The sequence below is a fragment of the Geotrypetes seraphini genome, chromosome 2 (genome assembly GCF_902459505.1).
Source record: "Geotrypetes seraphini chromosome 2, aGeoSer1.1, whole genome shotgun sequence".
NCBI classification, from domain to species: Eukaryota; Metazoa; Chordata; class Amphibia; order Gymnophiona; family Dermophiidae; genus Geotrypetes; species Geotrypetes seraphini.
In genome coordinates, this window is record NC_047085.1 from 200,365,735 (window position 1) to 200,380,450 (window position 14,716).

The 14,716-nt window shown below is 41.7% G+C and overlaps 1 protein-coding gene across 2 annotated transcripts in view; it reads right to left on the reverse strand.

The window, feature by feature from the left end:
- Positions 1–4,095: 4,095 nt before the first annotated feature.
- Positions 4,096–14,716, reverse strand: part of GCNT2 (glucosaminyl (N-acetyl) transferase 2 (I blood group)) — a 107,122-nt gene continuing 96,501 nt past the window's right edge. Inside the window, exon 3 of one of the 2 annotated variants that reach the window (XM_033934692.1) lies at positions 4,096–4,697. In XM_033934692.1, the coding sequence (XP_033790583.1) occupies positions 4,507–4,697 (191 nt within the window). In that variant the 3' untranslated portion in view covers positions 4,096–4,506. The remainder of the gene's footprint in view (positions 4,698–14,716) is intronic. The other variant, XM_033934691.1, reaches the window with a different exon arrangement.

Below are 14,716 nucleotides of genomic sequence, written 5' to 3' on the forward strand. Positions count from 1 at the left end.
TGGTTATTAATATAGACATATTTCGGATAGTATTACTGCTTTACAAATATTTGAACAATTTTATATATGCACGGAAAGGATTCAGAGTTAAAGTCCTGGGTAAGTAGGTGGGAAGGAAGGGGAATTTGTTCAGGGGGTTGCATAGAAGAAAAAAAAAACTGTGCACTGATATGCTAATCTTTGTTTTGAATTAAAAAAAAAAAAAAGAAATACAAGGGGAAATAAAGAAATAAATAAGAAAACAGATAAATGGGGGCGGGACAGGGGCAGGGCATGGACAGGGTGGGGCAGGAAAGGGGCGGGGTGGCCCAGCGTACTTGGGTGTCTAGGGGTCCTCGAAGAATTAATCCTGCCCTGCTTTCAAGCGCAGGCCATGGTTACTAAACTCCCTACAGTCTCATCAAGCCAGTGAAAGGAGTCGTCTCCCTGCGAAAGCATTACTTTTGCATCTCTGCTCTAACTATGCCCTTGGATATCCTGGCAGCAGTTTAAAGTAGCCTGAGCACCTGACACTTTGGTCACACTTTTGGCATTTGGAGTGATGAACTGTAATAAAAACAGTACATGTGACATAGTAAATGGCAGGAAATAAAGACCAAAGTACACGATTGGTGTTAGTAATCCAAGAGTGGTAAAGGAGAAAGTGTCCATCACATGACCGGTTAGGACAGCGGTCCCAAGAAGAGGTTTGAAGATAGGATGAAGTATTTCATATTGAAATACAGTCTGGACTGCAGTTATGAGATTGTATAGTAATGGTTTTATATTCTTTAATGCGAGAATGTTTTAAGAAGTGAGTTATGTTATAATTTATTTTCCTTTTTAGGAGAAGAGTTAAGAGCTGTAAGAATAGGAAGTAAGGGAAACTCGTTCCACCTCGTCCCCCCCCCCCCCCCCGAGGCTACCGGCGCTGCTCCATTCCCCCCCCCCCACACACGAGGCTACCGATGCTGCTCCATACCCCTCTCCCGCGATCCGGCATCCCCCTCTGAGAACCGGCATCCTCCCCCCGCTCACGTCGCCCCCCCTCCCCTGCGATTCTACATCCCCCCGAGCACCGAAACGAAATCCCTTACCCTGATTGGGCACCGGCACCGGCACCAATGCATAGGACATGCCGGTGCCCGAAGATCCTCCCTCTTCTGGGCTGGGCGGTGCCGATATTGTTTTGGAACCCTTGTTATTGGCGATTCAACAGGCAGAGGAGATTCAGGGTATTCCTTATGCAGGTCGAGAATATAAAGTCTGCTTATGCAGATATTTTGCTTCATTCGAGGAATCCGGAAACAACCATTCCGCATTTACTTGAGCTGATTGAAAGATTTGGGAAATTTTCAGGATATAAGATAAATTGGAGTAAATCAGAGGTCCTTCCTTTAAACGTTCACTGTTCCACGGGATTATTTGATAAATTATCTTTCTTGTGGAAGGAAGGAAGTATTAAATATTTAGGTATTTGGATCCAGAAAACATTGGAAGAAACGATGTAGGTAAATGAAAAATCCATATTGCTAAAGGTCTGAGATGTGTGAGCATTGGAACCCACTGCATTTGTCTTGGTGGGGGAGAGTTCAAAATGTAAAAATGATGATTCTGCCTGTAGTTTGTTACCAAATGGGTATGATATCGGATTACTTTCAGGGGTCTCTTTATAAAAAAATTGAATAGTATTCTTACTAAATTTATTTGGCTGGGTAAAAATGCTAGAATTGCTATGGTAACTTTACAAAAGCCGATTGTGGAGGGTGGGGTAAATTTTCAAAATTTTTATAGATACCATCAGGTCTATATTATGTGCCGGGGAACATAAGAATTGCCGCTGCTGGGTCAAACCAGTGGTCCATCGTGCCCAGCAGTCCGCTCCCGTGGCAGTTCTTAGGTCAAAGACCAGTGCCCTGAGATTAGACTTACCTGCATACGTTCTGGTTCAGCAGGAACTTGTCTAATTTTGTCTTGAATCCCTGGAGGGTGTTTTCCCCTATAACAGCCTCCGGAAGAGCGTTCCAGTTTTCTATCACTCTCTGAGTGAAGAAGAACTTCTTTACGTTTGTACGGAATCTATCCCCTTTTAACTTTAGAGAGTGCCCTCTCGTTTTCTCTACCTTGGAGAGGGTGAACAACCTGTCTTTATCTACTAAGTCTATTCCCTTCATTATCTTGAATGTTTTGATCATGTCCCCTCTCAGTCTCCTCTTTTCAAGGGAGAAGAGGCCCAGTTTTTCTAATCTCTCACTTTCTAATCTCTCACTGGCAACTCCTCCAGGCTCTTAACATTTTAGTCGCTCTTCTCTGGACCCTTTCGAGTAGTACGGTGTCCTTATTCATGTACGACGACCAGTATTGGACACAGTATTCCAGGTGGGGGCGTACCATGGCCCAGTACAGCGGCATGATAACCTTCTCCGATCTGTTTGTGACCCCCTTCTTAATCATTCCTAGCATTCTGTTCGCCCTTTTCACCGCCACCGAACATTGCGCGGAGAACTTCATTGACTTGTTGACCAGTAGTCCTAAGTCTCTTTCCTGGGGGATCTCTCCGAGTACTGCACAGGACATCCTGTACTAGTGTATAAGATTTTTGTTACCGACATGCATCACCTTACACTTATACACGTTAAACCTCATTTGCCATGTCTCGGCACATTTCTCGAGTGCGTTTATGTCACGTTGCAAGTCTTCGCAATCCTGTGTCTTCATAACTCTGAATAACTTTGTATCATCTGCAAATTTAATCACCTCGTTCATCATACCAATTTCCAGGTCGTTTATAAATATGCTGAAGAGCACGGGTCCAAACACCGAACCCTGCAGCACTCCACTCATGACACTTTTCCAGTCCCACACTCTCTGTTTCCTATCTGCCAGCCAGTTTTTAATCCACGTATTTCACCCTCGATTCCATGGCTCGTAATTTTTCAAAGTAGTCATTCATGCGGGACCTTGTTGAACACCTTCTGAAAATCCAGAATTAGAATGTCGACCGGGTCACCCTTGTCTATCTGCCTGTTTACTCCCTCGAAGAAGTGCAGCAAGTTCGTCAAGCAAGATCTTCCATTGCTGAAGCCATGCTGGCTGGTCCTCATCAGATTGTGTCTGTCAAGGAATGTATTGGATCCTCCCTGGAACTCATGGAGCATCTGCCAGACTGGCTACACCTGGAATGGAAAATTATGTCCCCAATGCAACTTTCTCATGTATTAAGTATCAGATTACCTAGCTAGGATAGGGACAACATAATTTTATTGGATACATGGAAAACAATTAAATTTATTGATAAACTAACAGATGTTCCTATATTGAAATCTACTTTACAGTCCTTATAGTTGAACTCCAAGATTAAAGTGGGCAGTGCTGGGATCGCCTGGAATAATTGGATGCAGGCAGGTATTCGGACATTGGATGATGTTATATCCAATAAGAATCTGCTGGAATTTTCACGGCTGCAACAATCATTTGGCATTTTAAAATCTCAACAGTATAGGTGGTTGCAGTTGACGCAGGCCATTCGGAGTGGGTTCCCTGAATGGAAACATTTTAAAAATTATTATAGCCTGCAGATCCATTGCTACCAGACAGATTTAGTAGGACATCAGGCTGCCCAGTGGTATAAATGAATTTCTGAAGTTTTGAATAAAAAAACCTAAAAATAGTTTCAGAGATATTTGGAGCATTGAGATTAAACAGTATATTTCTGTATCTCGTTAGCCACGAATTTGGACTTGGAGGTTGAAATGTACAGCGTCAGCATCTATGAGGCAAACGTGGTTATTTTTATTACATAGGATTTTTTGGACCCCAGTTCATTTGCAAAAACTTAGATAGTTCCAAATCTAATAGATGCTGGCACTGTCATGCTGATATAGGGACTTTAGATCATCTGTTATTTTTTTGTCCACTGATATTTAGTTTCTGGAAGTCAATTTGGGGACAAATAAATATTGTTTTAGAATCTGATATTCCCTTAACATATGAAGCCATAATTTGTGGTACTATGTTACACATTAAACCTCCCCTTAATAAATATAAAAGCCGTCTTTTCCTGGTTTTGACTGGAATAGCTGTTCAATTTATCACGAAAAATTGGAAAAGCCATGATAGATTAAATTACACATTTTAGTGAACAAATGTATGTAATACATACAAATATGAGAGAATGAATGCAGAATGTTTGGGGTCAAATATTTCATTTAACAAAGTATGGAGTCCATTGGTTTTAATTGCTGCTTCACATTAATGGTTTATGTATTCTTCTTTAAGTTTTTTCTTACACATCCGGGGTGGGGGAGGGAGAGGTAACTGAGAAATTGATATTAATTCTTCATATCAATGTAATAAATAAAGTTGTCTTGTATTATTAATAATTGATAGATGGGTGGGTGGGTATAAAATGGTGTAATCTCTGTAATATTTTTCTTTATTCAATCAAATGTACTACACTGTTATAGTTTTTAAAATAATAAAATTTTTACATAAAAAAAATATCAGCTAGCCAGAGTCTCTTGAATATCATAAGTACCAGCTGGCTTCTATAGGAATCTCGCTCTCATTTAGGGCTCTCTCTCGATGTCTCAGTTCCAAGCATTCCAGTGCAGGAGGATGAGCTTTGAGCTCAAACTTGTTAGCAAACAAGCTTCTGCGATTGATCAGCCAATTCAAGTCGCCAGGTCCATATATACAGATGCCTCTGACGTAGTGACCTATACAAGAAAAGAGAAGAATGAGCAAACAAACTATTTTATAAATTTCATTTTTATTTTCCAAAAGGTAAAGCTCCACATAAATGCTGAATCTCTATTTTATATTCATCCACAGCACGATGGGAAAAAGGAATACATTCTATCATTTTATTATCTATCTTTTCCTTTAAAAGAGCCTTGAAATTACTGCATAGAATAAATATTTTTTTTTCCTTTTGTTCATACACATCCAGGGTGGGGTGGGGGGGAAATATTTTATGATTTCTTTCGCTTATGAATAATTGTTGGGTATAAGGGAGGGGGGATAATTGATGCTAGTTAGAATTTGAAGATATATTAAGTGATGTTAAAGTATAAAATGTATGTATTTTATGTTACACTTATTGTGAGTTTAAAAATGAATAAAGATTTAATAATAAAAAAAGAGCCTTCGGTTATGCCACTACTTAAAGACCACATAACTGACCAACATAATCAGATATTATTAGAAAGTATCTGGTAAAGCATATGGTGAACTTTAATTCAAACCTGTTAATGTCCAAACATGTGGGTTGTGTTCTCTGCACATAAATCTAACATCATAAGAAACATTATTAAAGAGCATGATCAGGTCCTTTGCATTACATACCCATTGAGCCCCATTTACAAAGACTAGGGGATACTCAATGAAGTTACATGAATTACCTTCAAAACAAATAGGAGGAAATATTTTTTCACTCAATGAGGATATGAGAACAGTACTGTATTTTTCGCTCCATAGACGCACCTCACCATAAGACGCACCCCAGATTTAGAGGAAAACAAGAAAAAAAACATTCTGAACCAAATTCTCCCTGCCAGGTTCTGCACCCAACCCCACACTCCTTGCCAAGCTCTGCACTCTGCCCCCTCTCCCTGCCAGGCTCTGTACCCTTTCCTCCCTCTGGTGGTCTACTGGTAGGCCAGGACAGGGCACAGGGCAGGAAGGCCTAGTGGCCGGCAGGGACAGGGCACGCAGGCAGGTCTCCCCCTCCAAGGCAGCCCCCCCTCCCAGGCAGCCCCCCCAGGCAGGCAGGTCTCCCCCCTCCCCTGGCAGCCACCCCCAGGATCAAACCATTTGCAATGTTCACAAAGCTAGAAAATAAACTAAAATCTGCTCACCCAGTGTTAGACCTGCATCCAAATATCACACCAATGAAGCTTTTACTTTCTTTCCTATACTTCAGAAAAAGAATATTTGCAAAGAAGTCTTCCAAGGTAGAAATGAAAGTGTTAAAATGATTGGGGCTGATATTCAGCACATTTTTATCTATGGTTTATTATTTATATTCTGCCTTTATATAAAGCGGATTACAACAGTACATTCATAATTCAAACAATAACTTGTGTATCTGAGTCACTAATTATTGTGGAACATATATGCAAATATTCACAAATCATTAGGCGTGATATAACTATGGTCAAGGTATTTGGATGCCACAGAACTCTGAATTTCTGGCTAAATTGCAAATCCTGTCCTATTTTCCAAAAATGGAGTATCAAAGGACATCTATAAGGGGACATATTAATTTGATTCTGGAGAGTGCGGTTCCTGCTGTCGTATGAAGCGGTAATCTGTGGGACGTTGTTATGTCTATCTATTGGCGGAGTAGGAGATAAGAGCAGATTACTTGGTATAATGACTGGGGTTGCCATGCAAATGGTCACTAAAAATTGGAAGAATTTTGACCGATTAAATTTCACTTTTTGGTGGAATTCATTATGCTTGTGTTATAAATACGAGAAAATTAATTCTGAACTAATGGGTAATAAAAAGTTGTTTAATCTGACATGGGGTCCATTTACCAATTTTACTAATTTTAATTAAATGGTTTATTCCCCTATTACTGGTTTGATTTGAACATCCAGGGAAGGGAGGTGGGTGGGAGGGAAAGGGATCTTATAATAGGATTTGTTTATTAATTACATGTATGTACTGGTGTAAGGTTTTATTGAATACACTGGAATCGGGGTGGGAGGAGGTGAAAATGGTTCTCTCATGTATTTATTGATAGATGTAAGTGCAGTTTTTCAAACTACTTGTATGTATTCCTTTATGCACTGTTTTTAGACTGAAAAATCAATAAAGATTAAAAAAAAAGAAAAAATCCTATCCAAATATCACCCATGGACCATCGTCTTATCTACATACGTTTTGGCTGTGCACCAAAGAAAAATTATGTTCTTACCTGTTAATTTTCTTTCCTTTAGACGCAGCAGATGAATCCAGAGACCAATGGGATAGCACACATCTACCAGCAGGCGGAGATAGAGAAACTGATTAACAGGTGGTCATATTGGCTGCCACTCTTCCTGTATCTTCATTATGCTCTATCTCCCAGCAGGTGATAGTGGCTATTCAACTAGCTCCTGAATTCTGGCTGTGACTGGATAGTTATTTTCTCCTGTTGAGGTTTCTCTTCAGTGAGACTGCCATTCTATTTCTCCTGTTTTTTGTTTTTTTTTTATCCTTTATTTATATTTTGAACATATTATCAAGAATAAACTCCTTGTACAGAATATGATTAAGTCAACATAATATAAACAATTGAAGTAACATCTATATGGCAAAATTGCTATTTACTTAATCAAAATTAAAGTCCCAAATTAAGATCCAAGATGTTCCTGAGTGAGAAACTATTAAAAGGAAAAAGAATAAATTCAAATTACAAATTAGGCGGTCAGATGAGAGTGGATCAAGAGTAAATTATACATTAAGATTTTCTTAATCCCCTTCCAGGCCCCTCCTGGAGAGAAATCCTGTCAACTGAGAAGGTTCAAAGAAAATATAGTTGCAAGATTTGTACTTTACAATGCATTTGCAAGGATATCGTAAAAGAAATGATGCCCCCATTGCAGCGACCCCAGGCTTAAGAAGCAAAAATTCCTTCCTTCGTTTCTGAGATTCCCTTGTCACATCCGGAAATATTTGAACTTTATGTCCAAGAAATTCTTTATGTCTATTCTTAAAATAAAGCTGTAATATCCAATTTTTATCTGGTGATAAAACCACCGTCGCCAATAGGGTAGCTGGAATAGCTACCTCCTTCATTGAAGATTCCAATAATAATGTTATGTCCATTTGTTCACCCTGACCTTGTTGTTCTGGTGGATTTTGTTCTTCCAAATTTTTTGTTGGCAAATAATATATTTTAGAAAAAGGAGGAAAAGCATCATTAGGAACATTAAGAACCTCACAAAAGTACTTTTTCAAAACTTCTTTTGCTGATAAAGAAGGAATCTTTGGGAAGTTCAAAAATCTTAGTTTATTCAACCGCATATTATTTTCCATCATTTCCACCTTTCTCCTAAGGTTAAGATTGTCCTTAATCAGTGTCGTTTGAATTTGAGTTACTTCACTTATCTTTTTATCTATTTTTTCCACATTATATTTCATCGCTATATTTTCCTGTTTAAGTCCATTTATTTCATTTCTTTGTTGTAAATATTTCTCTTCTAGGTCTTTAATTTGTGGTGACAATGTTTGTCCCAGAGTTATTACCAAATCCCAAATAGAGTCTAGAGTAACATTCATGGGTTTAGGAACAGAGAATATACTTGCTTGCATTGTCCCAGCTTCCACAGCAATGGCAGTCTTCTCCCTCTGGAAACCTTGCTCCATTTCAGGTCCCCTCGTTGGTCTCACCGCAGTCAAATCTTCCTCCAGTGCTTCACTCACTTCAGCCTCCCAGGAAACGAAGTCTGCCTCCTCGGGCTGACTACTCTCCTGTGGAGAGCTAGCACGCTGCAGCTGAGGGGGCGGGGTTCTAGCGTCGGGGCTCAGAGTCGACTCTAGCCCAGGGAAACTTGCCGTGACCTCACTCCTTCCCGGCGATTCCAGCGGGCGACTCCCCGATGCAGCTGCTGCCTCTTGATTCAGGCGCTGCAAAAAATCCTCCATGGACATCTGAAGGGGAGTCTCCAGGCGCCTCGAGGCTCCAGAAGCGCCTTTCCCTCTCCTTTTCGGCATTACTGGGGCACAAGGTAAATGTTATATCGTAGGATCTCTGGCAGCGTCTCACTCACTCTCATCAGCGCGCGGCCATCTTGGATCCCTCATTATCCCAGCAGGTGATAGTGGCTATTCAACTAGCTCCTGAATTCTGGCTGTGACTGGATAGTTATTTTCTCCTGTTGAGGTTTCTCTTCAGTGAGACTGCCATTCTATTTCTCCTGTTGAGGTTTCTCTTCAGTGAGATGGCAATTGTATTTCTCCTCTTGAGGTTTATCTTCAGTGAGACAGGGGTGTCCAACTGAACGGTGCCGGCTTTAGGGGTTACACCTGGGCACTCCCAGGTCCCTGCCTCACCCTCCCTCCAATGATAGAGGGTCTGACTGGGTCTCCATTTTTTCTTCTTTCCCTTCTCTGTTTAAAAAAAAAAAACCCAAAAAACCAGGGAGACCACAGTTGCTACATTCTGCCTTGTTAGTGCTGCAAAACCAGCACTTACTGGCTTCAACCGGCCCTAACAACAAGCTTGTTAGTATGTATGGGTTTTTTTTTTTACTGTTGTTTGAACTTCAGGTTCTGTTTGGGAGTCTTAGTACTGTGGGTTCGGTCAACGTACGTTTAAGGAATGGATATTTTATTGAGGCTAAGGTTTATGACTAAAAATCCATTGAGGGAGCCGGGACCTTCCCGCCCTTTGTATGCACGCGCTTGGTTTCCTTATTGGTTACAGCGTGGCAGTAGCGGTGCGATTTCATGCTCGCACTTGTTCTCTGCTGCTGTTGCTAAGGGATGTGCCTGGCCAAAACTTATCTACCAGCTGGGCCATGATCTCAAAAGTATAGTCTTTCTTATCCAAGTAATTCCCAAAGTTATCCAGATACATTCTTTTGAATATTACCACCATTATATTAGCATTAGGAAGTTCCCACAAGTATTCTTTTAACTTTACACTTGCTTGAGTTGACTGTGAGACACAGTAATAAAGGTGAAATAAATAATTAAAGAAAAAAAGAAAAGCTCTTATCTTTTTTTCCCCCACACTACTTTATCTTGGGAGGTACAGAGTAAACATTTATTTTACTTTGAGGCATTTTTTTTTTTTTTAGAAGGAGTTGACAAAATACATCTACAAAAAAAACCCTTGGCTACTGGTTCTGTTTGCCCACGAATGCCAGGGGCTGCACTGAACTGATTAATGCACATTCTCTAAAAAAACACACTGTGCCTATAATCCTGGGGGAGAGAGGTTTACGGAATGGCCAAGGAACAAGAAAATTTTGCTCAGGGTTGTACAAGCATTAGAGAATAGAAGGAAGCCTGCTGGGAAGAGGCGCGACCTGGAGAGGTGAGGGGGAAGTAGGAACAAAATATCTTTCAGTGAAATTTTATTGGGTTGCAGCTAGTAACTTTTAAAACAGTATGTTATACATTAATATTCTAAAATGTAAGAAGATGAAGGTACTTCTTAGCTATATAGGAGCATTTGATCTCCCTTGAGGCCTGGTGATATGCCATAGAGCCAAACACGCTGTCATCTCTGTATAAAGGTTATTTTTTTTATTTATAAAGGGATGGCTAGCAAATGAAACATCTTTTTTTATATGAAACAAATTCAGTGTAATATTTATCAAAGTATGACGGTGCAAGAACTGAAGGAAGGAGACAAGAAAGTAAGTAGTAAAGAGACAGTCTGAATAGGGTAGACATGTGAAACTCTGGCCCGCGGGTAATTAAATTTGGCCCGCGAGTGAATTCCCTAATTTGGCCCACATTGGCCCGCGAGAGAATACCCTCCTGATTGCTCTCTTTGCTCAGCGGCGACGGAGGGAAGCAACTACCAGCTACCGAGTCAGAAACAGGAAAGGAACAGCCATGAGACAGCGAGGAGAAGCGCGTAAGAGGGCGAGGACAAAGGGGAGGGGGAAAAGGAGGCTCCTGGCTCAGGAAGAGCGCCCCCTGCAGCTGTATCTCCATAGACGCAGTTAACATGTGACTCGCTTTTACAGCTCTCACTGCGTCCTTAGATTCCAGTACCGGCAGGGGCTGTTCGTCAATACCTCTGGTGGCAGCAGCAGCAGCAAAGGCAATGCCTAGCAAGCAGAGTCAGCAGTCTGAACAGGCTTCTCCTGGCTTGCTCTGCTGGGGCTTGTCCTCTGCTGCATTAATGATGACGGGGGAAGAGGGAGCACTGGCGGTTAGTCTGTTCATGCTGCTGCTGTTGCAGGAGGCCCGAAAGCTGATATCTCATGAGGGGGGGTCATCAATCAGAAAGTGCTGCATAGGGGGATAAGAGGTTTGGAAGGTTGCTGCACAGGGGGAAGGGAGGGAGGGAGGGCTGGAAGGCTGCTGCACAGGGGGATAAGAGGACTGGAAGGCTGCTGCACAGGGGGATAGGAGGGCTGGAAGGCTGTTGCACAGGGGGATAAGAGGGCTGGAAGGCTGTTGCACAGGGGGATAAGAGGGCTGGAAGGCTGTTGCACAGGGGGATAAGAGGGCTGGAAGGCTGTTGCACAGGGGGATAAGAGGGCTGGAAGGCTGTTGCACAGGGGGATAAGAGGGCTGGAAGGCTGTTGCACAGGGGGATAAGAGGCTGGAAGGCTGTTGCACAGGGGGATAAGAGGGCTGGAAGGCTGTTGCACAGGGGGATAAGAAGGCTGGAAGGCTGCTGCACAAGGGGATGAGAGGGAGGGAGGACTGGAAGGCTACTGCACAGGGGGATAGGAGGGCTGGAAGGCTGCTGCACAGGGGGATAGGAGGGCTGGAAGGCTGCTGCACAGGGGGATAGGAGGGCTGGAAGGCTGCTGCACAAGGGGATAGGAGGGCTGGAAGGCTGCTGCACAGGGGGATAGGAGGGCTGGAAGGCTGCTGCACAGGGGGATAGGAGGGCTGGAAGGCTGCTGCACAGGGGGATAGGAGGGCTGGAAGGCTGCTGCACAGGGGGATAGGAGGGCTGGAAGGCTGCTGCACAGGGGGATAGGAGGGCTGGAAGGCTGCTGCACAGGGGGATAAAGGCAGTTGCACCTGGGGATAGGAGGGCTGGAAGGCTGCTGCACAGGGGGATAAGAGGGCTGGAAGGCTGCTGCACAGGGGGATAAGAGGGCTGGAAGGCTGCTGCACAGGGGGATGAGAGGGAGGGAGGGCTGAAAGGCTGCTGCACAGGGGGATAGGAGAGCTGGGAGGCTGCTGCACAGGGGGATGGGAAGGAGGAATGGAAAGCTGCTGTACAGGGGGATAGGAAGGATGGAAAGCTACTGCACTTTGGGGGAGAGAGAAGAAAAGAAGAATTATTGAACATGGAGTGGAGGAGATGGAGAGATGCAACAAAGAAGTAGAAAGGAATGAAGGAGAAATCTTGCATTTGGTAAAGGGGAGAGAGACATGCATGGAGAAATGTTGGACATAGAGTGGAAGGCAGAGAGAGATGCATGGGGAGAAAGAGATGCTGCACATGATAATGGAGGGGAGGAAGGAAGAGATGCTGCACGGAGGAGAATAGAGAGGTTTGGCCAAGGGTACAAAGCAGGGAGAGAAAGAGAGACAATGGGGAAAGAAATGATGGATATGGCAGTAGAAGATGGAACATGGATGGTGAGCATGGAGAAAGAAGAAAACATCAATTGGGCAGGAGATCCTGGTGAGCAAGTTAACAGACAGACAGACAGACAACAAAAGGTAGAAAAAATAATTTTATTTGCTCTTTTGTGATTACAAAATGTCAGATTTGAAATGTGTATCCTGCCAGAGCTGGTGTTAACAGCAATCATGAGCAAGGACATAACAGAGAGAGGAAAAGTCTTTTTTATTTATTTTGTTGGAGAAGTTGTAACCCTATACTTCTATTAAGACTAAGGGGTCCTTTTATTAAGGTGCGCATTTTACGCACGCTAAATCGGTTAGCGTACCTTAATAAAAGGACTCCTAAGTATCTTACTAAAAAATTCAGCCCGCAACTTAGCCTGTATTTTAGATTACTTTCAGCCCCTTATGTGATTGAGTTCATTGAATACACTGGAATCAGAGTGGGAGGGGGTGAAAATGGTTCTCTCATGTATTTATTGATAGGTGTAAGAGCAGTACTTGTATGTATTCCTTTATGCACTGTTTTTAGACTGAAAAATCAATAAAGATTTTTTACAAACAAACAAAAAAAATCCTGTCCAAATACCACCCACGGACCATCGTCTTATCTATATATGTTTTGGCTGTGCACCAATGTGCCCGGCCAAAACTTATCTACCGGCTGGGCCATGATCTCAAAAGTAAAGTCTTTCTTATCCAGGTAACTACCAAAGTTATCCAGATATATTCTTTTGAATATTACCCCCATTATATTAGCATTGGAAAGTTCCCAAAAGTATTCTTTTAACTTTGCTTGAGTTGACTGTGAGACACAGTAATAAAGGTGAAATAAATAATTAAACAAAAAAAAAGAAAAGGTCATATCTTTTTTTTCCCCTCAACTAGCTTATACTTTTAAAAGGACTACCAAAGAAATCACACTACTTTATCTTGGGAGGTACAGAGTAAACATTTATTTTACCTTGAGGAATTTTTTTTTTTTTGAAGGAATTGACAAAATACATCTACAAACCCCCCCCCCCTTGGCTGCTGGTTCTGTTTGTCCACAGATGCCAGGGGCTGCACTGAACTGATTAATGCACATTCTCTAAAATAATACTTGCATTGTTGAAAAAATGTGCCTATAAGGGATGGCTAACAAATGAAACATCTTTTTTTATATGAAACAAATTCAAAGTATGACGGTGCAAGAATTGAAGGCAATGTGACAAGAAAGTAAGTAGTAAGGAAACAGTCTAAATAGGGTAAAAAAAATTTCAAGAGGAGTAAGGAACAGAAAATAGGAGGGAATATCTAAGAAGCTGTCTAGGTCCTATTTTTATGTTGCACCACCTCTTATCTCAAACAGGGGACCCACAGTAGCTTATACTATATAAAAAAAACAAAATACTGTACAATATACCACAATAAGAAAAACTGTAATAAGTAAAACATTCCTACCATGTTCCCTACATTAGTATAGTTCTTACTTGCCAAAACAGGACTTGAAATTGCTAGGATTGAAACTTAAAGTAAGAAACAGTGTTATCTCTTTGCTACTACTTGGATTTGAATACTGCTAGAGACAGCTTGATTACTGATTTGGTAAATATGGGCTTAGTTTTTGTGTCTAGCCCTGTTCTATCCCTTAGTACACCATTAGCCAGCATGCTCACCATTATTGCTCGTACTCTATGAACTGTCCACCATTGGCGACCCTTTACATACCTCTGTCCTCCCAATTTTCACATGACTTAGTGATACCCTTCCAATTTTTAATGCTCCACCATGTACACATAACTTTTGGCGCTACACATATAATGAATCGAATAATCATGGAGACGTTAACGCAGTATCCTCACTCACCATTGTAGCACCATTTATAAACATACATACATATAAGATCTACGAAAAGCTTGTTTGAGCTGAAACACGAACTGTATCGGGTCGGTTTCCTCCAACTTGGGTCAGCTGTTCGACATTGTGGATGTACTTGACTTTATCCAACAATAAAGGACTATTCAACAACATTGTATTCCAGTCTTTGTTCTACTTCGGTACTCCCTGATGTATTCTTAAGCAATTTCAGTTTCTTAAGATCTTTCTTAGTGATACGGCAGTAGAGGGAGTTACAGTAGTCTAAGTAGGTGAGGAGGACTGCCTGAGCCACTGTTCTGAAGTTGGTTGGGCTTAGGAACATATGCTATAACATTCTCACTTAATACCACTTTAGCAGATGTCCAAAACAAGGAAGCCTGCTCCTGATGACAAGCAATGAAGAAGACAAACCGTTTATATCTTTGGTGAACATATTTAAGAAAATCAAGATCATTAATCAAAATAGGCAGGAAATTGCTACCCCCAAAATATCTGATAGAATATAGGCAGGTCAATATATTAGTGATAGGAAGAAGTGCAAACGTGGCATTGTGAGACTCAAAGGTGAAGGGGAAAGAAAAGGCTGAATTGCATAACAAATATTTCTGTTCAC